At 39.8% G+C, this 27,612-nt stretch overlaps 1 protein-coding gene across 1 annotated transcript in view; it reads right to left on the bottom strand.

The window, feature by feature from the left end:
- Nucleotides 1-1,886: 1,886 nt before the first annotated feature.
- The window catches only part of alkal1 (ALK and LTK ligand 1), a 61,582-nt gene continuing 35,856 nt past the window's right edge, over nucleotides 1,887-27,612 (bottom strand). The window contains exons 3-6 of the mRNA XM_034179875.1: nucleotides 27,261-27,314; nucleotides 21,105-21,185; nucleotides 16,991-17,062; nucleotides 1,887-2,343 (exon numbers count right to left, since the gene is read on the bottom strand). Of these exons, the coding sequence (XP_034035766.1) occupies nucleotides 16,998-17,062; nucleotides 21,105-21,185; nucleotides 27,261-27,314 (200 nt within the window). The 3' untranslated portion in view covers nucleotides 1,887-2,343; nucleotides 16,991-16,997. The remainder of the gene's footprint in view (nucleotides 2,344-16,990; nucleotides 17,063-21,104; nucleotides 21,186-27,260; nucleotides 27,315-27,612) is intronic.

The raw sequence follows: 27,612 nt of genomic DNA, 5'->3' as shown, positions 1-27,612 counted from the left end.
TGTCTGACTGTACAAGATTTTAACCAGTTGCACTTAGTGAAACAACTTTGTCTCATTTGTGTAAATGCGTTTCACTCAGTGGATTCATTTAATTAACACATTCAAACAGCATTATCAAGAATTCCAAACAAATACCCCAAACCACCAAAATCCACAACTCAATACCGCCTTTATAGGTCAGTTAAGTAAGTAAGTTCTGAATACTCTAATTTATGTTTTTATTAATCCAATTTTTCTTTTATATCAATTTAATAAAAACAATATATAAAAAAAAGACTTTTCTGACAAAATCAGTACACTAACCTGACGATATAGTTCAGAGAAATATTCTTTTGTACAGTACACCCAGCAAAAGCCTTCAGGTATCTTCAAGACAAGTGGACACTCTAAATGATGTGACTGGACACAAACAGCTATGCACAAAGTTGTTCTTCAAACTAATTTATGATTCTTACACATTTGAGAAGCTAGCAAATTTAACCTATCTAAGTAACGGTGCCTGTGGGCATGAGCACAGTAAGGTAATAAGAAGTAATTTGACATTTGACCCCCGTGACCTTAACCTTCACCTAAATGGTCGACTTCTGGCTGACATTGCTAGAGTAATTCCAGAAAACACCTAAGTTTGCCAAATTTGGTACAAATTGGGTTGAAAATCAAATAATTTTACAATGACCTTTGTCAAAATGAGTTCTTTAAAGGCAATTTCTAGGTCAACCTTCAATGACAAGTCTGGTAGAGATCAACAAATCTGCAAATTTGACCTTGCTGGGCTAAGATGAGCCTTATAAGAGCAATTGTGTGATTGACCTTAAATTGACATGCAACGTTTGGTGGGAATCTGCCAAAGGACCCCGGGAGGACTCACAGAACAAACATAGAAATGTTTTGCAGACCAATGGAAAGATGAAAGTTACAACAAAAACAAAGCCATTCTAATATTCCCTAATTCCATTCTATCATGGAGAGAAAATTAGCCACGATGTTACTTCATGCACATGTGATTTTCATATTGTAATTTTTTTAAATGTACTGACAACTGCTTAGCTTTTTGTGCTAATAAAGTGTCCTGTGTGGAAGTTTACTGTTTTTCTTGTGTTTGAATAATCATTTCAAAAACCCATCCAACTTGGGGATTACATTAAATGTTATTTTGTATCATCTTCATGCATATTCTAATGATGGTTACAGTTACCGAATGTCCTACAAGCAACCAAGGAAACAAGAGACAAAAGACATCCGTGATGTCTGTTGGTGGAATGTCACAACAGCAGGTTGCACAAGCTCTCCGTGCACATTTTTGAGGATTTGGAGGCGATAGGCCAAAGGCAGCACGACTCAACAGTCAAGTGCCCCCAACGCTGCCATATCCATCTCCACCATCTCCAACTGTAATTGCCATACCAACCAGATGTCAGAATCTGTCCCCTTTGTCATACTTTCTTAAACTGTTGGTCAAGAAGGACACTTAAAATCTGTGAATATGAAAACTGACTGCAGCAATGTTTCTTCTGAGAAGACTTGCAGAAGACTTTGCATGAACTCTATCAAGGTATACTAAATAAGAAAATATTACTGTTGTGTCTATAAAGAGTGGTGTACTGGAATTTTACTCAATATATTTATGCTTTGTGCCAACAATACAAGAAAGTCTCGACAAAGCATTTTGCAAAAGGCAAAATGAATGAAAACCATAGTCACATTAAAATAGCTACAGAAAACTATTTTCACTTCCTAAATGATATACCTTTGCTTGTTTTTGTGCACATACAGAACACAGTATATTTGTTTCTACTCAAATGACCTTTGAATAATTTCTCCAAAACTATACATTGCAAGTGATTGTACGATCTAACCATCACAAGTCCAATAATTAGAAAATCTGCTGTGCTTGAATATTCTTTATTGTTCATTGCTGCAGTGCACATTATCACTGTTGTTTTTCCATATGTTCTCAGAAATCACTCAAGTGCCAAATAAAATATAATGAATACAATAACAGCGTATGAGGAATCTTTCAAACTCTGGCAGGACAAATTCAAAACAAACCTCAAATATTACGTACAAATCTTTCCAATAAATAGGCGTGTTTAAATTAACATTTCCATAAAAATAAATTTTTGCATGGGAGCGCTCAGGTTGTGCAGATTTTTGCTTTAATGTTTGACACATAGTTCAAGTTACGTTAAAAAAAAAAGCAAATCCATTCAAAGTAACCCATGATGTCTTCACCATTTTTATGAAGCAACAAAAATAACACGAGACACAGTGTTTGCATGACTGGTATGGGTTTGAAGGCACTTCCTTGGCAACACAATGATCCCGCTTCCATTATTTGGAGACCTGAAATGAAATAACAATAACTTTATTTCTAAAGTGCTTTCAGGTCAGGTATTTCAAAATGCTTAGGAATATAAAAACACAAAACAAGAGGTTTACACAAAAATTACATATAGATTGATAAAAAAGAAAACAAGCAAGCATAGAAGAACAGACAAAATTCAACATAAGCACACTCAATTCAAATAAATAAATTAAGACCATTTGCTTACGAGATCAATCTCACAATATGATACCTCACACTACCATACTATACGCAAACTATACTCTAAAACTATACTAGACCAAGTGGGGCCATTTATGAGCCCGTATGTATATTTATATTTGACAGTGAGACATCTTTAAATGGAAAAATGTTTCCTACCATGAATTTGCCATCCTACTTCCCCTGTATTTCAATTATTTTTTTTTATTTTTTTTTTTTTAGTTTATATAGCACCAAATCACAACACAGCTGCCTCAAGGCACTTTGCACAAGTAAGGTCTAACCTTACCAACCCTTAGAGAAAGTACACAGCTGGTAACAGTGGAATAGAAAAACTCCCTCTGATGATACTGAGGAAGAAACCTCAAGCAAACCAGATTGAAAGGAGTGGCCCACTTCTTAGGCCATTCTACCAAAAAAGTTTACAATACAGAGCACAACACAACAACAATTGACGAGAGTCCATGCAGATGTCCAGTCCACCATCGGGGGGCACTTGTTGGATCTGTTCCTACAGCAGAGTCTGAACCCACGTCCGCCACAGAAATCACTGAATCCAGCACGTGGATCCAGCTGCATCTCAGACAGAGGGAAAAGAAAACAGAATCAGCCAGAAAATACAAGGTATAATTCATCAGCATTAAGCAACAGGAAAGCAGAAGAAACACTAAGGTGTATGTTTTTTGTATTTTTGCTTATACAGGAAAAGGCCAAATGGTCTTGCACGGATAATGTAAAGCTGTTTGGGGTCATTTGTAACCCTGGAAAGATGTCTGCTTTTTAACATTATAGGCCTTTATTTTATTGTAATTTTTCCACTTCAAAATACAAAATTGTAATATTTTAATCATGGTAAACAGACCTAGAATAGCAGAAGCCTTGAAGCAGATATTTTTAATGCCCAACATGAGGTGATCAAGATCTGCCTGCAAGGGGAACAAGTGGAGGTCACACAAGGACTGATGGTTGAGCTAGAGCTCATGGACAAGCTTGTGGATGAGTCTGTTAAAGAACCAGAAGCCAGGAAGTGCCCCTAGTAGGCCTACCAGGAGATCGGTGTGTAGGAAACAACAGAACTTCTGATCAGGACAAGATTGACAGGAAACACAGGGAAAAGCGGAACAACATGGCAAAGAAATCCTCTTTTGGGTCGGCATCTTGAGCATGATATCATCTGGAATCCACCAGGCAAAACTAATGAAGCATGATGTGATAACATCTAGTCGGTATTTTTCCTTAAGGCCCCTTCACACGTAATATGATTGACGCCAATTGGCACATGAAGGAGGAATTGCATGCCACTCTTGAAAAATCGGAGACACCTCAAATGCCTCGTACAGCTGTCGCCACAACCATTCACGCACAGCAGCGGCCGAAAGACAGCGAGTGCCCATTTGACCCCTCTCTTGGCAGGTGTCAGCCAAATTCCAGGTGTCACACATGAACATCCGGCACCACTGGCTGGACACTTACAAATGGCGGGGCTATTTGCACTCCCAGCAAGAGAGTAGAGTGCAGGTGACCACATTCGAGCTGTCTGTGAAAATTGTCTAAGTGCCACATGAGTGTGGCATAAACTAGCAACACATGGGTGTGTCATTGCCCCCCCAACACACACACACACACCCACACACCATGAATCCAACATTGTCAGCTGTGGCTGAGGGTCCCAGAGTCTGGTTGCTGTCCAGCACAGTGCGCTGCTGGAACAGCTGACCACTGTGTACTGCAACTCAGCTGGTGAACACACAATGCGCATTTGTGGGCGGGCGCTCATGTCCTCATCACATGAGGACCAGAAATTAAGAACACAAAAATCTAGGTTTGGGAATCGAGAACCGGTTCTTTTCGGGTATCGTTAAGAAATGATTTGATCCACTGCCATCAATAGCATTTTTGCTTAACGATTCCCTTATCGGTCCTTCAGAGCGGCTGTTGATTTTGAGGGTGTTTGCTGGGAAAATGATCATTTGTATATGTTGATTGCAGACCCTGCAGCGGGTCTGTAATCAACCTCTTCTGCAGCGCGACTCCACTTTGTTCACATATTTTCTTCCGGTTTCTGCGTCTTACAAACTTAATTTCAAACAACTTAATTCATTTAGATGTTACGAACTGAAACAATTCCTTGTAAGTTGGTTCAAGGATTCTCTTTTTCAGTGTAATTGCAACTTATCTGAAACTTTATTCTTCTAAATTCCTGTTTTCCGTGAACCAAACATGAAATGAGGAACCATGAAACATTCCACCTGCTGTCATGAGGGATGGATCGTCGCACAGGTGTGCACGACACACCAGCGATGGTTTCGTGCACGCGCACACGAACACAGTGCGAGCAGCTGGAACGTGTTGCATCACATCGCGCCGCTGTTGTGGAGGAAAAAAACAAACAGCTAGAACGTGTTGCACCACATCGCACCTCTGCTGTGGAGAAAACAAAATAAAACCACAAACCATAAAAACACCGCATTCTACTGAATCCCTCTTTTGACATGAATGAAGCAGTGTACTCTAATCACTTCCTCATCTGCTGGCCGGGCATGTCCAACCAGCCCCGCGCATGTCTGGCCTGACATGCATGTCCTGTGGGTGGCGTGCCGCATGACAGACATCGGATCATGTGGAACAGAGCTCAAGTGGGTAACGTGACATTCAGATCGATGGCTGCGTGTTATGATCTGACGGTTTGTTTCACCTGGGACAGCCTGTCAATGTGCGTGCTGTGTGCTCGCTCACTGCTACCCGTCGCAACAGCGATATATGTTTTTATGTATGTCCATGTGAGGACGGCAAGCAGACACACGTGTCACGGTGGACAGTTGTTAGGTCATATCCGTCAAAACACGGTACGTGTTCTACAGCCGTGGCATCCAGAACAGCAGATCTCAACAGTTACTGTCGGTGGCCATGCCCCCTGTCCGTTCAGCACACACACCAACCTGTTACTTTCTGTTTCTGTGTTATGTGATCATTTGTTTTAGTTATTTGTTATGTAATTGCATATGTAGTTTGTGTAGTACTTATTAATATACCTGTCCTAGCGGTGGTCTCTGTGTTTTTAATGTGACACGTCGTGTGCACTGGGCCGTCATTTGCAGCTGTCAGTGGGTCTCTGGTCAGCGATCGACTGGGAGGCGGCCATATATATCACAGTTCATAAAAGTGCACTTCTGCACTCTACTCTCGTGCCGAATAGCCCCGCCATTTCTAAGTGTCCAGCGAGTGGTGTTGGATGTTCCAGTGTGACACCTGGAATTTGGCTGACACCTGCCCAGAGAGAGCTCGAATGGGCACTCGTAGGGTACTCACTGTCTTTCGGCCACTGCTGTGTGCGAATAGTTGTAGCGATAGGTCTACAAAGTGTTGGAGGTGGCTGCAATTTTTCACAAATGGCATGCAATTCCTCCTTTGTGTGCCAGTCGGCTTCAATCGTGTTATGTGCGAAGGGGCCCTTAGAGTTGATCTAACTGTCTAACTTAAGTTCTAACAACTTAATTCATTCAGGTGTTACCAACTGAAACAACTTTTTAAGTTGGTTCTTTTTTCAGTGTAGGAGGTCTGGATCAGCTACACACAAAAGTCCAGTTATCGCCCCTTGAAAACATTGTAATGGAATTACATTCCTTCATGCACATTGTAATATGTTGTGCTACTTACAGTAGTGTTCAGAATAATAGTAGTGCTATGTGACTAAAAAGATTAATCCAGGTTTTGAGTATATTTCTTATTGTTACATGGGAAACAAGGTACCAGTAGATTCAGTAGATTCTCACAAAGCCAACAAGACCAAGCATTCATGATATGCGCACTCTTAAGGCTATGAAATTGGGCTATTAGTAAAAAAAAGTAGAAAAGGGGGTGTTCACAATAATAGTAGTGTGGCATTCAGTCAGTGAGTTCGTCAATTTTGTGGAACAAACAGGTGTCAATCAGATGTCCCCTATGTAAGGATGAAGCCAGCACCTGTTGAACATGCTTTTCTCTTTGAAAGCCTGAGGAAAATGGGACGTTCAAGACATTGTTCAGAAGAACAGCGTAGTTTGATTAAAAAGTTGATTGGAGAGGGGAAAACTTATACGCAGGTGCAAAAAATTATAGGCTGTTCATCTACAATGATCTCCAATGCTTTAAAATGGACAAAAAAACCAGAGACGCGTGGAAGAAAATGGAAAGCAACCATCAAAATGCATAGAAGAATAACCAGAATGGCAAAGACTCACCCATTGATCAGCTCCAGGATGATCAAAGACAGTCTGGAGTTACCTGTAAGTGCTGTGACAGTTAGAAGATGCCTGTGTGAAGGTAATTTATTTGCAAGAATCCCCTGCAAAGTCCCTCTCTTAAATAAAAGACGTGCAGAAGAGGTTACAATTTGCCAAAGAACACATCAACTGGCCTAAAGAGAAATGGAGGAATATTTTGTGGACTGATGAGAGTAAAATTTTTCTTTTTGGGTCCAAGGGCCGCAGACAGTTTGTGAGATGACCCCCAAACTCTGAATTCAAGCCACAGTTCACAGTAAAGACAGTGAAGCATGGTGGTGCAAGCATCATGATATGGGCATGTTTCTCCTTCTATGGTGTTGGGCCTATCCGGTTGTTAAGCGCTGACGTAACGCATCACATGATAAATCTGTTTCCGGGTCCAAAGACCTCTAAGTTTACAATTAAAGTTATATCTGTTTGATCCTTTTTAAAGATTTACAGTTTAAGTTTAGTTTGTGTTTACATTGTGCGCAAACCTCCGTCCCTACCTTCTCCGCCTCCACCTCCGTTAACTGCATTTGTCTGGTTCTATGATCAGAACACTTAATAAAACTTTTTTTCTTTTACTTTACATATTTTATTATGCACAGGTAAAATATACATGTCTGTTTGTTAATAAAAAAATATTTATTAAAATAAACAGAACTTTAAAGGGCAAACTTCACTTTCTCCCCGAACGACATGAACAGGAAGCGTTCGCAGCTCGCAGCAACTCCCACTGAAAATAATAGAGAAACAACCTGAGCGTCTGACATTTTTACATAAAACAAATGCAGTAACAACGTCTAAAAACCCAGTTAATATATCCAGGAGAGTTTTAGGCACAATATACAAAGAGTTTTATGTTGCGATGTTAATGCTGTTGTCCGTGTGCAACGGTGTACGTGCAGCCTGATCAGATCGTCTCAGTGCAGTTCTCAATGTTAATGACAGCGCGCCTTTTTTGTTCGGAGCCAGAAGTTGAAAATCACATGATGCGTTACGTCACACTTAACAACCGGATATATCGCATACCAGGTATCATGGATCAGTTTGGATATGTCAAAATACATGAAGAGGTCATGTTGCCTTATGCTGAAGAGGACATGCCCTTGAAATGGGTGTTTCAACAAGACAATGACCCCAAGCACACTAGTAAACGAGCAAAATCTTGGTGCCAGACCATTAAAATTAATGCCTCGCAGATGTGAAGAAATCATGAAAAACTGTGGTTATACAATTAAATACTAGTTTAGTGATTCACAGGATTGCTAAAAAAGCAGTTTGAACATAATAGTTTTGAGTTTGTAGCGTCCAGAGCAGATGCTACTATTATTGTGAACACCCCCTTTTCTACTTTTTTTTACTAATAGCCCAATTTCATAGCCTTATGAGTGTGCATATCATGAATGCTTGGTCTTGTTGGATTTGTGAGAATCTATTGAATCTACTGGTACCTTGTTTCCCATGTAACAATAAGAAATATACTCAAAACCTGGATTAATCTTTTTAGTCACATAGCACTACTATTATTCTGAACACTACTGTATGTGAAATTTCAGTAAAATCCCCAACCAGTTTGGGAGGAGTTATACATACAAACTCATGGAGAGACAGACAGATGGATGGACAGGATGTTTTCTGTATTCCTCCCTCCCACACACACACACATACATACACATTTTTGTTTGTGGAGACTCTAATTATCTGATGCAGAAAATAGATGAGTTTTAAGACTGGATTTAAATGTTTCATTTGAATTCCACATAGTTGAAGCACAGTAAGCAAAGGTTCAAGGACGTCGTCACCCTCGAAATGTGCAATAAGGCCACACATTGAAAAAATAAGGAATGTGCCAGCTCATGAGGCTTAACCATTTCTATGAGAAGGGGAAATAACACTGTTTGAAATATTGAAATCTGCCCTCACATAAAGAAATGATGGAAGGTGATAGGAGGCTAATACTGGAGTAACGCAATCAAATTTCACAGTTCTGCTCAAAAATCTGGCAGCCATATGGTGGATCATTTGAAAAGTATTTTGCTATTCTGCTAAGCGGGATAATGAAACATGTCATCATTTTCCGAATAGACAAAAGCATGGGCCAGAAGCTCTGTGTCTAAAAAGATGTTTAACATGAATTAGCATGTTTTAACACCTTCACTATGCTGAAGAAGTCATGTTACTCAATCCTTCCTCAATCTTATAGGCCTGAGGTTGTTAAAAAAGATCAGGATGATTAAATCATGAATCACTTAATATGTCTTCAAAACGTTCTCGCCACATGCTATACATTTGTCTCTTCTTGGAATAGAACAGATCAGGCCTCATTGTCTGATTCACTTTAGACCCTGAATACCTGAGAATATGTCAGCCTTTTCAATTTTATAATAACCTGAATTTCTTTAAAGAAGAAACCTCAAATGGACCAAAGTGGCCACTTGTGTTGAACTTTTCTCCACTAATCATTTACTACCTCCATCTAATTGCAGTTACTGAAAAATGCTTTTAGAATGTGTTAGATTTAGAACAGGACACCAGTTAACTCGTCAGACCTGTCGTCATCAGGGATCACCATAACAAAGGGCAGACTGGGAATTACTTCACTGATGATAGTTTTGCTCTGTTGCTCAGGAGAAGATGAACCAAAGTGTCTCTGTTACTATTTTAAGAAACTTCTTTAATTTAATGGTAAACGGACTGCACTTATACAGCACTCTTCCATCTAAATCAGAAACTCAAAGGACTTTACAATGATGCCTCATACACACACACACACACACACACACACACACTGATGTCAGTGTGCTGCCATGAAAGATGCTCAACTGCACACAGAGAGCAATTTGGGGATTAAAGGTATAGAACCACTAAGCTTTTTAAGATTTAAGGTATTATAAAAAAATAATTTTCTTTGGAACCACTAAAATTGTATTTATTAGCCTTTAAATAGGGGATTCAAAATATGACATCACAAATACAACCAAAATGAAAAAATGAATAAAAAGGGTAAATTTACAAAAGAACAGATGACCTTGAGCTACTTACAGCAGCAGTGGCTGAGACCCATACAGTGGTGTCATAGATCATGTGTGGGCTTCCCCTGACTTGCACGAGGGATTCTGGGATAGTAAATAACACAATGCTAAAATACCCTCAGCCGTATGAGCCTTGGGTTCTTTATAATTTGCAGTTTAATTATTAAGCTCCGACTGTCTTACGTACAATTTGTACATGTTCAATAAAGCCCCTCTATCAATCAATCAATCAATCAATCAATCAATCAATCAATCAATCAATCAATCAATCAATCAATCAAAACAATATTTAAATTTTAATGGCATTTGCAGGAGGCCTTGTGTGTGTGCATAGATGAGCTTTTGACGAGAGCAGAAGTTGTGCAAATCAAGGAATATTTGTAGATCACCCTCTGTACATTTGCAGGTATTAATGAGACAAATTATAGTGAGGAAAATAAGTATTTGAACACCCTGCGATTTTTCAAGTTCTCCCACTTGGAAATCATGGAGGGGTCTGAAATTAGGTGCATGTCCACTGTGAGAGACATATTACAAAAAAAAAAAAAAAATCCGTAAATCACAATGTATGATTTTTTTAATAATTTATTTGCATGTTACTGCTGCAAATAAGTATTTCAACACCTGCCAATCAGCAGAAATTCTGGCCCTCAAAGACCTGTTAGTCCGCTTCTAAAAAGTCCACCTCCACTCCACTTATTATTCCAAATTAGAAGCACCTATTTGAGGTCGTTAGCTGGATAAAGACACCTGTCTAACCCACACAATCAGTAAGACTCCAACTACTAACATGGCTAAGACCAAAGAGCTGTCCAAATACACCAGAGACAAAACTGTAGACCTCCACAAGGCTGGAAAGGGCTACGGGGCAATTGCCAAGCAGCTTGGTGAAAAAAGATCAACTGTTGGAGCAATTATTAGAAAATGGAAGAAGCTAAACATGACTGTCAATGTCCCTCGGACTGGGGCTCCATGCAAGATCCCACCTCGGGGGGTATCAATGATCCTAAGAAAGGTGAGGAATCAGCCCAGAACTGCACGGGAGGAGCTGGTCAATGACCTGAAGAGAGCTGGCACCACTGTTTCCAAGGTTACTGTGGGTAATACACTAAGACATCATGGGTTAAAATCATGCATGGCACGGAAGGTTCCCCTGCTTAAATCAGCACACGTCCAGGCCCGTCTTAAGTTTGCCCATGACCATTTGGATGATCCAGAGGAGTCATGGGAGAAAGTTATGTGGTCAGATGAGACCAAAATAAAACTTTTTGGTCTTAATTCCACTCATCGTGTTTGGAGGAAGAAGAATGCTGAGTACCATCCCAAAAACACCGTCCCTACTTTGAAGCATGGGGGTGTAAGCATCATACTTTGGGGGTGTTTTTCTGCACATGGGACAGGACAACTGCACTGTATTGAGAGGATGACCGGGGCCATGTATTGTGAGATTATGGGGAACAACCTCCTTCCCTCAGTTAGAGGATGGAAGATGGGAAGGGCATTGAAGGGTGTTCAAATACTTATTTTCCTCACTGCAGATCCATAGATGTTTTGAGTTAGCGTGCACGCTAACGTCCGCAAATTCTCTTGTAATTCAGTTTCTAGCCAAAAACAAAGTGATGTTAGCAGCGAGCGAAACCAGGAAGTGACGTCACCACGCTAAGGTCCGCTAAATATTTTGTAAATCTTCCAGAGGTGTTATCAGGTTACAAAAATAGTATTTTCAGTTTTAGAAGTGTTTATTTCTCACTAGCGTTTACATAATGTATGAGAAAGGTGTTATTTCTAGCCAAAAATGAAGCAAAGTTAGCACATAGCAACACCAAGAAGCGATATCACCACGCTAGCGTCTGCAAAATCATGCCATAAAATTAGGTACCGAATGTGACATTTTAACATCTTAAAATACATCTTAAAATATGTCAAGATTAGCCATCTTCGAACTTGTCCAAGGTCCGTGTCCCAAGAATGTTCCCTGTGAATTTGAAGACTGTGGCAGTAATAGAATTGCACTTATGCTGCACACAGACAGATGGATGGATGCCAGGTCTTCGCAATACCCGATGGCCATATGTTGGCCTTGGGTAAAACTCCTGTTTTTGTAACCTCATTACACCTTTGAAGTTATTTACAAGATATATTGGTTATGGAATTCCCCCAAATATGTTCTTTTCATTAAAATGAGCTGTAATTTTACAAGACCTTTCTAAAATAAATTGACATTATAATGCTTGGATTTCAGTAGAAACTAAATTTTGTCAGTTCAGTGAAATTTGGGTGGCCCTATACCATTATGGATCTTGGGCAAGGTCTTCATTGTCCAAGGATCCCTGGGGATCTTTAGGTCTCAAGCCCACCCCTTTAACCATTAGACCACCACCTCCCTCGCTTTTGTCCTCATGTAAATAACATACTTAACTAGAGCTCAAGAGGGGTTGTATGTACTCTTCTTCTTCAAAAGAAGAAGAACTAAGTCTTACATTGAGTCTGAGGCCCGTTGGTGCCAGTGCTTAGGAATCCACAGGATGAATTGGATGACTTCCGCTTGACAGGGCACCGGTCAGACTTGGATTACTGTCCCAGTCGAGGCCAGTAGCCATTTACAGCTGAGTGAAGTGAGACAATGCAGAGGAAGCATCTTGTTCAATGCCACAAACAGGAAGTGCGATTGGGAATCGAACCCAGGTCATCATATTGGTAGTTCAGCTCAGATTTGCCTGTGCTTCTTATAAAGCAGGTAGCTCAGTGATATAGATGCAGAGTAGATGCCTCTTCAAAAGGTGTGTGATTAACACGTTTATAATCAACATCTGTCCTACCAACGATGTATATAATTATCACATAATATACGTGGTCTGTCCATAAATTAACGGTCCTTTTTATTTTTTTTAAAACTATATGGATTTCATTCATATGTTTTTACGTCAGACATGCTTGAACCCTCGTGCGCATGCGTGAGTTTTTCCACGCCTGTCGGTGACGTCATTCGCCTGTGAGCACGCCTTGTGGAAGGAGTGGTCCTGCCCCCTCGTCGGATTTTCATTGTCTGGAAATGGCGGAATGAAAAGGACTTTTTTTCCATCAGAATTTTTTCAGAAGCTGTTAGAGACTGGCACCTAGAAACCATTCGAAAAATTTATCTGGCTTTCAGTGAAAATTTTATGGGTTTCACTTTCAGTGCTTACCAGTCGAGTGAGTATAAAAGAACTTGTGGAGAGCTGGACATGTCCCAACTTGTCCTCTAACACTCCGAAACGGAGGTGTTCCTTTGTCTCGCTTCATCAGCGAATCGGTCGTGACGCGCGAAGCCTCCGCGCGGCTTTCCATGACAAAATCTCTTGTTAAAAGTGAAATCTGGCGGAAAATGGCTGATGTCCAGCTCTTGTGATAACCAGAGAAAGAGCACACGACGGTCTCGTATCCACAGAGCCATCAGCTTAGAAATGATCCAGTGGTTTGTGCCGCATCGTCGCAGCTCGCAGCGCAGCGCACCGACCGTCCTTAAAGGGGTCCTTAAACCTGTAGTTAAAGTCCTTATTCTCTGAAGCCCGTAAAATTTTCACTGAAAGCCAGATAAATTTTTCGAATGGTTTCTAGGTGCCAGTCTCTAACAGCTTCTGAAAAAATTCTGATGGAAAAAAGTCCTTTTCATTCCGCCATTTCCAGACAATGAAAATCCGACGAGGGGGCGGGACCATTCCTTCCACAAGGCGTGCTCACAGGCGAATGACGTCACCGACAGGCGTGGAAAAACTCACGCATGCGCACGAGGGTTCAAGCATGTCTGACGTAAAAACATATGAATGAAATCCATATAGTTTTTGAAAAAAATAAAAAGGTACGATACTTTATGGACAGACCTCGTACACCCTTGTTTAGTTTATAATGCCATGAAACGCCATCTACTGAAAAAGACTTTCTGCACTCATACCAACTCACTGATTTCAGTTGAGTTTAGCTGTAAATAGTACGAAGTTTAGAATATAACTTTTAAAGGTCATATATTGTGCAAAATACACAACCATGGTTTTCAAATGATAATACGTGTCCCTATACTGTCTGCAAAACTCCCCAAGCACAAGTGGAATGGTTTTGGATGTCACGAACTTGGCAGCGCCTAAACTCTGCCGAACTCCTGACAACCAATAAATGGGTGAAAGGTGAACCATGGAGCCTGAACATGAGAATGGAGCCTGAACATGCCCAACTATCTTATTACCAAACAAGCTAAGGCTAATAGGCTAAATCAAATCAAATCAAATCAATTTTATTTATATAGCGCCAAATCACAACAAACAGTCACCCCAAGGCGCTTTATATTGTAAGGCAAAAGCCATACAATAATTACAGAAAAACCACATAATTACAGAAAAACGGTCAAAACGACCCCCTATGAGCAAGCACTTGGCGACAGTGGGAAGGAAAACTCCCTTTTAACAGGAAGAAACCTCCAGCAGAACCAGGCTCAGGGAGGGGCAGTCTTCTGTTGGGACTGGTTGGGGCTGAGGGGAGAGAATCAGGAAAAATACATGCTGTGGAAGAGAGCAGAGATGACTGGAAGAGAGCAAAGTGTGGAAGAGAGCAAAGTGACTTAGGCTAAGTCACTTTGGTTTTGGTGTTTTATGAATGCATCCATTTTTGGACTGGGCAGTGGTTTTCATAAAACAACTGGAGTGATGGTATTAAAAACAAGAGCAATCCAAGATTTATGACATCCACCAGTCCGGATCCGAATCACCTCCAAAATTCAGTGGACTATCCATGCCCTTATATCTATCTGTGGTGCAAATTTGGTGAGAATCCATTAAGTAGCTTTGATGTAATCCTACAAAGCCTATATAAAGTGAAATCTTGATCCAGAATCCAGATCCGGATCACCTCCAAAATGTAATGGAATCTTCCATGGCCTATCTATCTGTGCTGAAAATTTCATCAAAATCCGTGCAGTACTTTTGACGTAATCCTGCTAACACGCAGATGATTTTATTACATCCTTGGCGGATGTAATAACTGAGTAATTGAGTTTTAGTTGACACACAGAGAGACACTGTCGGCTGACAGAGACAGACAGGACTATTATAAATCCAGTGGTGTCAAAAGTACACACATTTGTTACTTAAGTAGAAGTATAGATACTGCAGTTTAAAAACACTCTGGTAAAAGTTGAAGTATCAACTTGACCTCTTTACTCAAGTAAAAGTGAAAAAGTATGTGCTCCAAAACCTAGTTAAAGTACAAAAGTATAAAGTAACCTTTAAAAAAAAAAAAAAAAAAAAAAAAAAAAAAAAAAAAAAGGTAGATACCACTATATGAATTGAAAGCTTAATTTAAAAACTGATTCGTTCTACGTGGCCCAAAACCCAAAATTACCCCCCAACACCACCCTTACCAAAAAATAGTACTGATAAGTATATAAAAAGTAAACTGGAAGTATACTTGAAACATACTTGCATGTACTACTTTTTGGTAAGGGCACCTGCACGCAAATGTTTCAATTCTAGAAGCTCTGAAATGCAATCTGAGACTATTCCAGATAATAAACTGCAGTGAGTGCAGCATCCATTTAGTGAAGGAAAACTTTCCTTATTCAAATTAATTCCAGTAGTATTCTGCTCTTACTAGGATGCAGCAGTTTTCTAGTTTGGCAGATAATTCTGGAGAAAATCACTGAAGAAATTAACAAATTGAAAATATGGTTTGACCGAAACAAACTGTCATTAAATAAGACAGGGATGAAATGGAGGTGTAAAAGTCACTAGGTGTTCACAGGAAACATTTATTTATTTATGTATGTATTTATTTATGTATGTATTTATTTATGTATGTTCATTGTTAGTTGCTTTTATATTTTCTGTTGTGTTTCTATTCAGGTTCTTTTTGTCTCTTTCTCTAAAATTGTATATAATAATCATTAGATTATTAATATATAAACAAAAATAAATGTAAGAAATATTACAATTTGAAAACAAATGCACCCGAACGTGATGACAGCTGCAATTGCTTAATGCTAAGTTTTAACATTGAAAATGCCATAGACATGCTAACGCGTTAGCGTCGCTCCCATTTTTAAGTTATAAAATACATCTATCAACTGTTTCAGAAGACCATAACAGGTCGGTTTAACATAGAAAAGGTAAATAATACTCACAGACGTATGCTCTTTAGGGTTTTAGCGGGGGAAAATTAAGCGAAAGAAAGAAGGAATAAACGAAGCAATAGGTCGAAGCATTGCTTCAATCTGCGAACCACTGCTTCGATTGGTTCACGGTTCAAAGCAAAGCCGCGCTGCAGAAAAGTTGATTACAGGCGCACATGACGTGAAATATATACATATATAAATATTAAACTGAAGCCAAGAGTAACGAGGCTGTTTGTTTTAAAAATGTAAGGAATAGAAAGTACAGATACTTGTGTGAAAATGTAATGAGTAGAAGTCAGAAGTAGGCAGAAAAATAAGTAATGGAGTAAAGTATAGATACCTAAAAAGTGTACTTAAGTACAGTAACGAAGTATTTGTACTTCGTTACTTGACACCTCTGTATAAATCCTAATCTCAACTCAAATGGGGAAGATGGTAACAGAAACACAAAGTGAGACACAAGTACAGTCAGAAGTAAAAGCTCTTTGGAGTCCTTTCTTTGATGTGCCTCTTTGATGTACTTACAGCAGAAGGCAGAAGAAGAAATCATCTGAACCTACTGAGCGAATCACATCACATTTATCATAGCTGATCATGAAGACCAGTTAAATGTCATAACACAAATTCTTGGTCTCCTGAGTTCAGAAAGATAAAACATGAGAAATTGTTCCTCTGTCCACCCCTCTCATCCGTGGTTAAACTGATTTCTGTGCTGAGGGGAACAGGCCTGTTTCTCTAATACAGGGGTAGGCAACCTGTTCCAGAAAGAGCCATGAGGGTGCATGTTTTCTTTGCAGCCACTGACTCCACCACGTGATTTTACTGATTAATATCACTTTGAGCAGATGGAATCAGTTAATCAGTGAAATCACCTGGTGGAGTCAGTGGCTGCAAAGAAAACCTGCACCCTCATGGCTCTTTCTGAAACAGGTTGCCTACCCCTGCTCTAATACATTACAAAGGCAATCGTGTACTGACTGCAGACTGAACCTCATCAAAGAAAAAAAAAATGATCTGTACTCACGTAATATCTATGATTGCATGCAGAGTGGACTCATTGCTAATCGTGTTAGCAATCTTGCACATCTTTTGTAATCTGAAATAAGAACAAACAAACAAAAAGCCATTGGAAAAAAAGGCAATTTACAATCAAACATCATAATCTACACTTGAAAATATTTGATTTTATACACTACGTAAAAATGAATCAAAAGTCTTTTCATTTTAAAGCCCTTATCGTAGGCCTGGTACAAAGCAGCGGGCAGCGCACAGTGCAGGGCAAGTGTCATTGCTATTGTATATATATATATACACATTGCTTCTTAACATAATTTGCTAATCATCCAATCACATTGGAGCAAGTCAAATACATTTAAGCATCTCGACATGGTGAAGACGACGACAAACCAAGCATCAGAATTGGAAAAAAAAGGGGACTTAAGTGACTTTGAACATGGCATAGTTGTTGCTTTCAGACAAACTGGTCTGAGAATTTCAGAAACTGTTGATCTGCTGGGATTTTCACGCACAACCGTCTCTACGGTTTACAGAGATGGTCTGAAAAAGACAAGATATCCAGTGAGCGGACGTTGTGTGGATGATAATGCCTTGTTGATGTCTGAATGGGTAGACTTGTTGAATGGGCAACTGCGTGATGCCGTAATTCAAATAAAGACCAACATCTGTGAAAAATGTTTCCAAGATCATGTGTTTCAGTTATCTGCTGCACTACTGGCAGATCCCAAGGCATTCCAAAGCCATAATCCCCTTCAGTATGTCCTGGGTCTTCCCTCAAGGCCTCCTCTGAGTTGGACGTGCCTCCCTAGGGAGACAATAGTGGGCATCCTTGCCCGAACAACCTCAGCTATAGCTATGTTAAAAGTATGCTTGAGAAGATCCAAAATAAAGTCAAACTTGTTCACCCAATTCTTGGGTTTTTTTGTTTGGCTTTTTGCTTGTTTGTTTGTTTGTTTTTTTAAGTCATTAATGATGTATGCTGTCCAATCATTCCTGCCGGACAAAAGAGCAGTTCAAGGACATCATTAACAGGCCAAAATTGCCATATGTCCATGATGAGTGTACATATGTACATAAGCTGTATGTGTTTACATGTCTGGCTTCACAGAGCTATGAAAGTCACTGTGCAATAAATCACAGCAAGATCAAAACCGCCAGAATTCAGACTAAAATATCTACATAAAAACAGGGTACTGCCATTTACTCAGCAATCAAGTAATTTCTTTGTCCTTACATGGTCATATAACAAATGCATAAGGCTGGAAATGTCAGGATTTCCCTCAGAGCCTGGTTTTAACTGTTTTACCAGTATCATGTGCTAGTTTCTCCACTAGATGGCGCACTCAGTTTTGTTTCACACCTGGATCAGATGACTGATTCTTGATAGACTATTTAAACCCTGACTTTCTGTTCATGTATTGCCAGATACTTGTGTGCCTTGTTTGTTTATTGCCTTGCTTGCCTCATTTTACCTCGCCAGCTTCCAGAGCCACCTTTGATGATCCAGGCAGTCTCCAAGAGGATCAAACATGAATGCCGCCCTGGGACCTTGACTGCGTCTTCCAGCTGTGCGCTTAAGACGTTGAAGCGTCCCGCAGCAAAAGCTCAGGTAACCTGGCTTCCCCTCTAATTATCATATTAGCGCGAACTGTCTTTTTCTGATGTTCCAGACATTTCCAGTATGGCTCCCAAGTGGTCCTGGATCCTGGCTACCTGCACAGCAACGGCACTTTGGAACTCCTCGGGTCTTGGTGCAGAGCTCGTCTTGACTACACTCCATTAAGTTCCTCCTAGTCTCAGTGAGATCCCATTTTCAATCATTCCTGTTTGTGACTGTGCTATGATAAAGAACTGTTCCAAGAACTCTTCCTAAGAACCGCATGAATTCTGATACCAATCAATTGAGAACCCAGGTGTATCAAGTCCTGCTTAAATGGAACTGCATTACAAAACACAGCACTTGATCTCTGACCTTTGGATACAACTTATGAACTATGAACAATTCCTGAACAGTGAACTTATTTCTTAAGAAGAGAATTTTATTTCCTGACCTCTGAAACAACCTGTTTTAAACCTTTTATGAACTGTGACTGTTTTGAGGCTCCAGCGTTACGAGTGCATTCACTCACCCTGTGTGTCTTCGTTCCCATAGTTCCTGGTCTCAGAGGCTAGCGTTCCACCTGGTCCTGAACCCTGAAACCTTAATAGATATTATCCTTCGAGACTGGCTTGGGATCCTGCAGCTCCCTCATTTCACCGCCAGGAGGCAGGCCATCTCTCCACACTGCAGGCACCCCAGTGCAGCATTTTTACTTTATTTGGTATAAATAAATATATTTTCCTTTGTACTCTTGTGTCCAGCTCCCTGCATTTGGGTCCATTGCCTGCAACGGTTCGGTCCCACCCGAACCTCTAACCATAACAGGAAAATCATTATTCCAATTTTTCCTTCAAAGGTAAGGATCAATTAAATTATTAAGTTTGAAAACTGAAGCACATACAGTATATACTTTTGAAACATTTCTGGGAGTGACATACAACCCCAATTCCAATGAAGTTGGGAAGTTGTATAAAATGTATATAAAAACAGAATACAATGATTTGCAAATCCTCTTCAACCTATATTCAATTGAATACACCAAAAAGACAAGATATTTAATGTTCAAACTGATAAACTTTATTGTTTTTGTGCAAATATTTGCTCATTTTGAAATGGATGCCAGCAACACATTTCAAAAAAGCTAGGACAGTGGTATGTTTACCACTGTGTTACATCACCTTTCCTTCTAACAACACTCAATAAGTGTTTGGGAACTGAGGACACTAATTGTTGAAGCTTTGTAGGTGGAATAGTTCCCATTCTTGCTTGATGTACGACTTCAGTTGTTCAACAGTCCGGGGTCTCCGTTGCCATATTTTGCGCTTCATAATGCGTCACACATTTTCAGTGGGCGACAGGTCTGGACTGCAGGCAGGCTAGTCTAGTACCCGCACTCTTTTACTATGAAGCAATGCTGTTGTAACACATGCAAAATGTGACATGGCATTGTCTTGCTGAAATAAGCAGGGACGTCCCTGAAAAAGATGTTGCTTGGATGGCAGCACGTGTTGCTCCAAAACCTGGATGTACCTTTCAGCATTGATGGTGCCATCACAGAAGTGAAAGTTGCCCACTAACACACCCCCATCACCACAGCACAATTTTCCACTTTGCATCTGTCCATTTCAAATGAGCTCAGGCCCAGAGAAGGCGGCGTTTCTGGATGTTGTTGATGTATGGCTTTCGCTTTGCATGGTAGAGTTTTAACTTGCACTTGTAGATGTCGCAACAAACTGTGTTAACTGACAATGGTTTTCTGAAGTGTTCCTGAGCCCACGCAGTAAGATCCTTTACACAATGATGTCAGTTTTTTCATGCAGTGCCGCTTGATGGATTGAAGGTCATGGGCATTCAATGTTGGTTTTCGGCCTTTCCGCTTATGTGTAGAAATCTTCAGATTATACTGAAGACTGTAGATTATGGAATCCCTAAATTCCTTGCAACTGAACTTTGAGAAACATTGTTCTTAATCTGTCTATTTTTTCATGCAGTTGTTCACAAAGTGGTGATCCTCACCCCATCTTTGCTTGTGAAAGGCTGAACCTTTTGGGGATGCCCCTTTTTATACCCAATCATGACACTCACCTGTTTCCAATTAACCTGTTCACCTGTGGAATGTTCCAAACAGGTGTTCTTTGAGCATTCATCAACTTTCCCAGTTTTTTGTTGCCTCGTCCCAGCTTTTTTGAAATGTATTGCTGGCATCATTTCAAAATGAGCAAATATTTGCACAAAAACAAAAAAGTCTATCAGTTTGAACAGTCTTGAAAAGTCTTTGTGGTGTATTCAATTGAATATAGGTTGAGGAGGATTTGCAAATCATTGTATTCTGTTTTTATTTACATTTTACACAACATTCCAACTTCATTGGAATTGGGGTTGTATGATGAATGAGCTATAGAAAGTGCTCATGTTTGTTAAATCATATATGGTATCAGAACGACCAGCGTTAGTGTGTGACGAATAATGTTTTTTTTGTAATAAATGATACAGCACATAATACAAAGAAATGCATACATACAGGCTGGTCTTGAGCAGTCCCTTGTGTTGTGATACAGTCTATGAAAGTGTGTTCTGCACTCCAAAGAGAACTTCACCGGTCCTGGTTAAAAACAAAACAATCCCATCATTTAAAAAGGCAAAGATGTCAACATTAATTCTCCTTTATGTGATTCATAGAGCAGCATCTAAACTCAATGTCAAAATATTCAAATGGCTGTGATTAATCTGATTTTACCCATTTCTACGTGTTTGTGCACAAACATTTAACACAGTCATATTGGATACCTTTTAGTTGGTGTGAAAAGAGCTATTATTATTATTATTATTATTATTATTATTATTATTGCTATTATATTGTAAATAGTTTCTTTTCTGCTCCTATTTTTGCCTGGGGTTGCTATGGCAGATCTGATATAAATTTGGCACGTTTTGTGCTGGATGCCCTTCCTGACGCAACTCCAGATGAGTTGTGTTCAAAATAATAGCTGTGTGCTTACAAAAGTGAGTAAAGCTCAAAATCCTCCCAATAGCTTTTATTTCCATATACACAACTGCATTGGGAACACCGCACATTCTATTTCAAGTCAACACATGAAGAAAAATTTATCACATTTGTTATTACTTCACCAAAAGTGAAGAAAAAGGAATTTTAGGCTGTTCAAAAAAATAGCAATGTCTACATTTTTATTTAAACACTCAAACATTTACTGTATCAACTGAGAAATGCTTGAAGATTGAGCTTTCCTGTGAATCACTGAACTAATATTTAGTTGTATAACCACTGTTTCTGAGAACTGCTTCACATCTGTGTTGCATGAAATTTTGCAGAGTAAAATATACTCTGCCGGGATAACATTTGGTCCCAGTCTAAATTGAGTAAAAAAGACACTGTTATAGAGTGAAATCAGCTCTTCCATCGCATCAAATCAAGTTTTCCGCTCCAATAAGAGTCATTCACAGCATGATGGAGTTGATTTTACACTGTGACAGAGTTGATTTAGCACTGTGATAGAGTACAGTGAGGAAAATAAGTATTTGAACACCCTGCGATTTTGCAAGTTCTCCCACTTAGAAATCATGGAGGGGTCTGAAATTTTCATCTTAGGTGCATGTCCACTGTGACAGACATAATCTAAAAAAAAAAAAAAAAAAATCCAGAAATCACAATTGATTTTTTAATAATTTATTTGTATGTTACTGTATTTGATCCCATACCAACCAGCAAGAATTCTGACTCACACAGACTTGTTAATTTTTCTTTAAGAAGCCCTCTTATTCTGCACTCTTACCTGTATTAATTGCACCTGTTTGAACTTGTTACCTGTATAAAAGACACCTGTTCACACACTCAGTCAATCACACTCCAACCTGTCCACCATAGCCAAGACCAAAGAGCTGTCTAAGGACATCAGGGACAAAACTGTAGACCTGCACAAGGCTGGGATGGACTACAGGACAACAGGCAAGCAGCTTGGTAGAAGACAACTGTTATTATTATTTATTAGAAAGTGGAAGAAAAACAAGATGACTGTCAATCTCCCTCGGTCTGGGATTCCATGCAAGATCTCACTTTGTGGGGTAAGGATGATTCTGAGAAAGCTCAGAACTACACAGGAGGACCTGGTCAAAGACCTGAAGAGAGCTGGGACCACAGTCACAAAGATTACATTAGTAACACATGATGCTGTCATGGTTTAAAATCCTGCAGGGCAGCAAGGTCCCCCTGCTCAAGCCAGCACATGTCCAGGCCTGTTTGAAGTTCACCAGTGACCATCTGGAATGATCCAGAGGAGGCATGGGAGAAGGCCATGTGGTCAGATGAGACGAGAATAGAGCTTTTTGGAATCAACTCCACTTACCATGTATAGAGGATCAGAACAACCCCAAGAAAACCATCCCAACCGTGAACCATGGGGGTGGAAACATCATACTCTGGGGGTGCTCTTCTGCAAAGGGGACAGGACGACTGCACCATATTGAAGGGAGGATGGATGGGGTCATGTATTGCAAGATTTTGGCAAACAACCTCCTTCCCTCAGTAAGAGCACTGAAGATGGGTCATGGCTGGGTCTTCCAGCATGACAATGACCCCAAACACACAGCCAGGGCAACTAAGGAGGGGCTCCGTAAGAAGCATTTCAAGGTCCTGGAGTGGCCTGGCCAGTCTCCAGACCTGAACTCAATAGAAAATCTTTGGAGGGAGCTGAAACTCCAAACCTGAAAGATTTGGAGAAGATCTGTATGGAGGAGTGGACCAAAATCCCTGCTGCAGTGTGTGCAAACCTGGTGAAAAACTACAGGAAACGTTTGACCTCTGTAATTGCAAACAAAGGCTACTGTACCAAATATTAACATTGATTTTCACAGGTGTTCAAATACTTATTTGCAGCAGTAACATACAAATAAATTATTTAAAAAAATCATACATTGTGATTTCCGGATTTTTTTTTTAGATTATGTCTCTCACAGTGGACATGCACCTAAGATGAAAATTTCAGACCCCTCCATGACTTCTAAGTGGGAGAACTTGCAAAACCGCAGGGTGTTCAAATACTTATTTTCCTCACTGTATATTTAACTCTATTTGGACTGGGACCAAATGTTATCCCGGTAGAGTATATTTTACTCTGCAAAATTTACTGTGTGTGAACAGGTATTACAGCCCAGGACGACTGGACTACATTCCACAATTCCTCTGCATTTCTTTATTCGAAGAAATACGAGGGTAGGCTGAAAAGGTCTAAGGCTCACTATAATGCAATTAATGCATTACTCCTTCATTGGGAGCCTTAGAACTTTTCAGCCTACCCTCGTAAAACGTTGAATTTAATTGATAAAGTTAAGGTAATGTTTTCCATATACCACTGTCAATTAAGTACAAAACAATATTGTAATTGAAATTAATTAAATCAAATGAAACATTATTACTTTAATCCCTAAAATTAACAATTGCAAGTATATTGAAAATAATAGTATTAATTACATTTAACCCCTGTGTTTCATTTCTTAGAGTGTTGGTTTTGCCTCAGAAACAGCATTTTTGATGTCACCCCACAGGTTTTCTGTTGGATTAAGGTCCATAACATTAATCTTGTTGGTTTGGAACCAAGATGCTGCTTACTTGCTGGTATGTTTGGGGTCATTGTCTTTTTGAAACAACCATTTCAAGGGCATTTCCTCTTCAGGATAAGGCAAATTGACCTCTTCAAGTATTTTGAAGAGGGGGGGACTGATTTTTAGGGGGACCATTCGGTCGGCGACACCGGCTTTGTAACACATGTTGGGTATTCATACGGCATTCGTACATGGCTGTACGAATGTCTGTCCCATATGAATGCAACTTGAATTTTGTTTGTTTTTCCAAATCATGTGATTCTTATGCCATTCGTTCTCTAGTGTGATGGTGCCCTAAGTAAGGGCCACCTGTACAGGTGTAATCAGGGTCACATGAAGAAAAATGCAGACACTGCTATTTTATTTCTTTTTCTTCACTCTGTATAAGTAATAACAAATTTGATCATTTTTGTCTACATGTTTTGTTTTGGAATAGAATGTGCAGTGTTCCGCCATGCATTTGTGTGTATAGAAACAAAAGCTATTATACGGATTTTAAGCTTTACTCACTTTTTTAAATACACTATATTATTTTGAACATAACTGTACATGGATAACAGGGACTTTTTTTCCCTGCAGTCACTGTAACGTTTCTCAGAGTCCCTCCAAAGACAAGGTTATAAAACCTTCAAATACACCTTGTAGTGTAGTAGGACCCAGAGTAGTACTATCCCCACTCACATACCAACTTCAGCAACCCTATGCCACCCTTAGAGGCCGTGATGTGTTACAAGGGTGCAGGAAAACACAGGGTAACCTGCCACTAAGATGAAATGGGACATAGCTGAGAAACAAATCTAGGTAAGCTAGAGAGATTCCACCGCAGAGAATGCCCAAGCTTATGATGGGCCTTTTGGTCTTACATGGTCCTGATAGGATCCGAGCTTCCGGTCTTTCTGAGCTGTCACATTTCACTACACCCAGCAGTTCTTTCCCTGCAGTTACACAAACTTTCCTCAGAGTCAGTTCAAAGACAGAGTTCTACTGCTGGCAGTACTCCCATCACCGAAGTTGTCTCAATCAGTCATTTCAGGCCCAATTTTTATTTATAGTAGTGCACTTTTTACATGCATAGGTCATAGAAGTTTGAGACTTATTGAGGCTGTTTAACATGAAATCCTAACCATGTTGAACTGTAAAAGAAAGCTTTAAAAAATAAGCAATTTAAGATTTCTGATTTTCACACTAATAACGAAGTCTACAAACAGGTCATGAGACAAATAATCAGCTTAACCTCCAACTGCCTTCAACTTAATTCTGTCGGCAGCATACCATGAGCTATTTCTCTGCACAGGGACTAAGGCAGACCCCCCAACCCCACAACACACACACACCCAAAGTGACACCAGAGCATTTTTGTCTGGCTTTACGTGACTGCCATGATTTTTGTTTTTCCTAAAGGGAGTAAAACCACATGCAGGAAAACGTATTCACAGCAAAAGTAGAAAAGATGCAGTGAAATTCTCTTTATTATATAATCACTCCATCTGCAGTAATGCAAAAAAGGTCTAGACAGAGGTGAAATTTTACAGTTCAGTTTAAAAAAGCCCTCTGTAAAGCTAGGAAATCTTACTACTCATCACTAATTGAAGAAAATAAGAACAACCCCAGGTTTCTTTTCAGCACTGTAGCCAGGCTGACAAAGAGTGAGAGCTCTATTGAGCCGAGTATTCCTTTAACTTTAACTAGTAATGACTTCATGACTTTCTTTGCTAATAAAATTTTAACTATTAGAGAAAAAATGACTCATAACCATCCCAAAGACATATCGTTGTCTTTGGCTGCTTTCAGTGATGCCGGTATTTGGTTAGACTCTTTCTCTCCGATTGTTCTGTCTGAGTTATTTTCATTAGTTACTTCCTCCAAACCATCAACATGTCTATTAGACCCCATTCCTACCAGGCTGCTCAAGGAAGCCCTACCATTAATTAATGCTTCGATCTTAAATATGATCAATCTATCTTTATTAGTTGGCTATGTACCACAGGCTTTTAAGGTGGCAGTAATTAAACCATTACTTAAAAAGCCATCACTTGACCCAGCTATCTTAGCTAATTATAGGCCAATCTCCAACCTTCCTTTTCTCTCAAAAATTCTTGAAAGGGTAGTTGTAAAACAGCTAACTGATCATCTGCAGAGGAATGGTCTATTTGAAGAGTTTCAGTCAGGTTTTAGAATTCATCATAGTACAGAAACAGCATTAGTGAAGGTTACAAATGATCTTCTTATGGCCTCAGACAGTGGACGCAGGATTGTCTTACAGACATAAAGACATGGATGACCTCTAATTTCCTGCTTTTAAACTCAGATAAAACTGAAGTTATTGTACTTGGCCCCACAAATCTTAGAAACATGGTGTCTAACCAGATCCTTACTCTGGATGGCATTACCCTGACCTCTAGTAATACTGTGAGAAATCTTGGAGTCATTTTTGATCAGAATATGTCATTCAATGCGCATATTAAACAAATATGTAGGACTGCTTTTTTGCATTTGCGCAATATCTCTAAAATTAGAAAGGTCTTGTCTCAGAGTGATGCTGAAAAACTAATTCATGCATTTATTTCCTCTAGGCTGGACTATTGTAATTCATTATTATCAGGTTGTCCTAAAAGTTCCCTGAAAAGCCTTCAGTTAATTCAAAATGCTGCAGCTAGAGTACTGACAGGGACTAGAAGGAGAGAGCATATCTCAGTTTCTTTCTCTTTTTGCTCTGTATGCACCACTCTGCATTTAATCATTAGTGATTGATCTCTGCTCCCCTCCACAGCATGTCTTTTTCCTGGTTCTCTCCCTCAGCCCCAACCAGTCCCAGCAGAAGACTGCCCCTCCCTGAGCCTGGTTCTGCTGGAGGTTTCTTCCTGTTAAAAGGGAGTTTTTCCTTCCCACTGTCGCCAAGTGCTTGCTCACAGGGGGTCGTTTTGACCGTTGGGGTTTTTACGTAATTATTGTATGGCCTTGCCTTACAATATAAAGCGCCTTGGGGCAATTGTTTGTTGTGATTTGGCGCTATATAAATAAAATTGATTTGATTTGATTTGATTCAGATGATGTGTCTTACCTGTGAAATGCTGGATGAATTTGCCTTTCATGTTCACGTCCCGAGAAACAACATCTGGAAAAAGAAAGTCACAATTAGCTTTTCTGTCAGTGCTGTAATAACAGCGCTTCGCTCAATCTATCATCACACAGTGTAATGCAGGAATCTAAATCAGCAAAGTCTTTATTTCCAGGCTGCACAGTTATAATCTACATTGATAGGTGGCTATAGACTGGATATTATGGAAACTCATCAAGTCAAGTCAAGTCTGCGAGCATGCACTGCTGCTGCACTTTGCTGTTTCCACAACACCATGAACCCGCCTTGTATCCTAGATGGCAACAACCCAAGCACACAACTGGTCGATTCCAGG

This window comes from Thalassophryne amazonica, chromosome 10 (genome assembly GCF_902500255.1).
Source record: "Thalassophryne amazonica chromosome 10, fThaAma1.1, whole genome shotgun sequence".
Classification (NCBI taxonomy): Eukaryota; Metazoa; Chordata; class Actinopteri; order Batrachoidiformes; family Batrachoididae; genus Thalassophryne; species Thalassophryne amazonica.
This window is presented reverse-complemented; position numbering and strand designations above follow the sequence as displayed.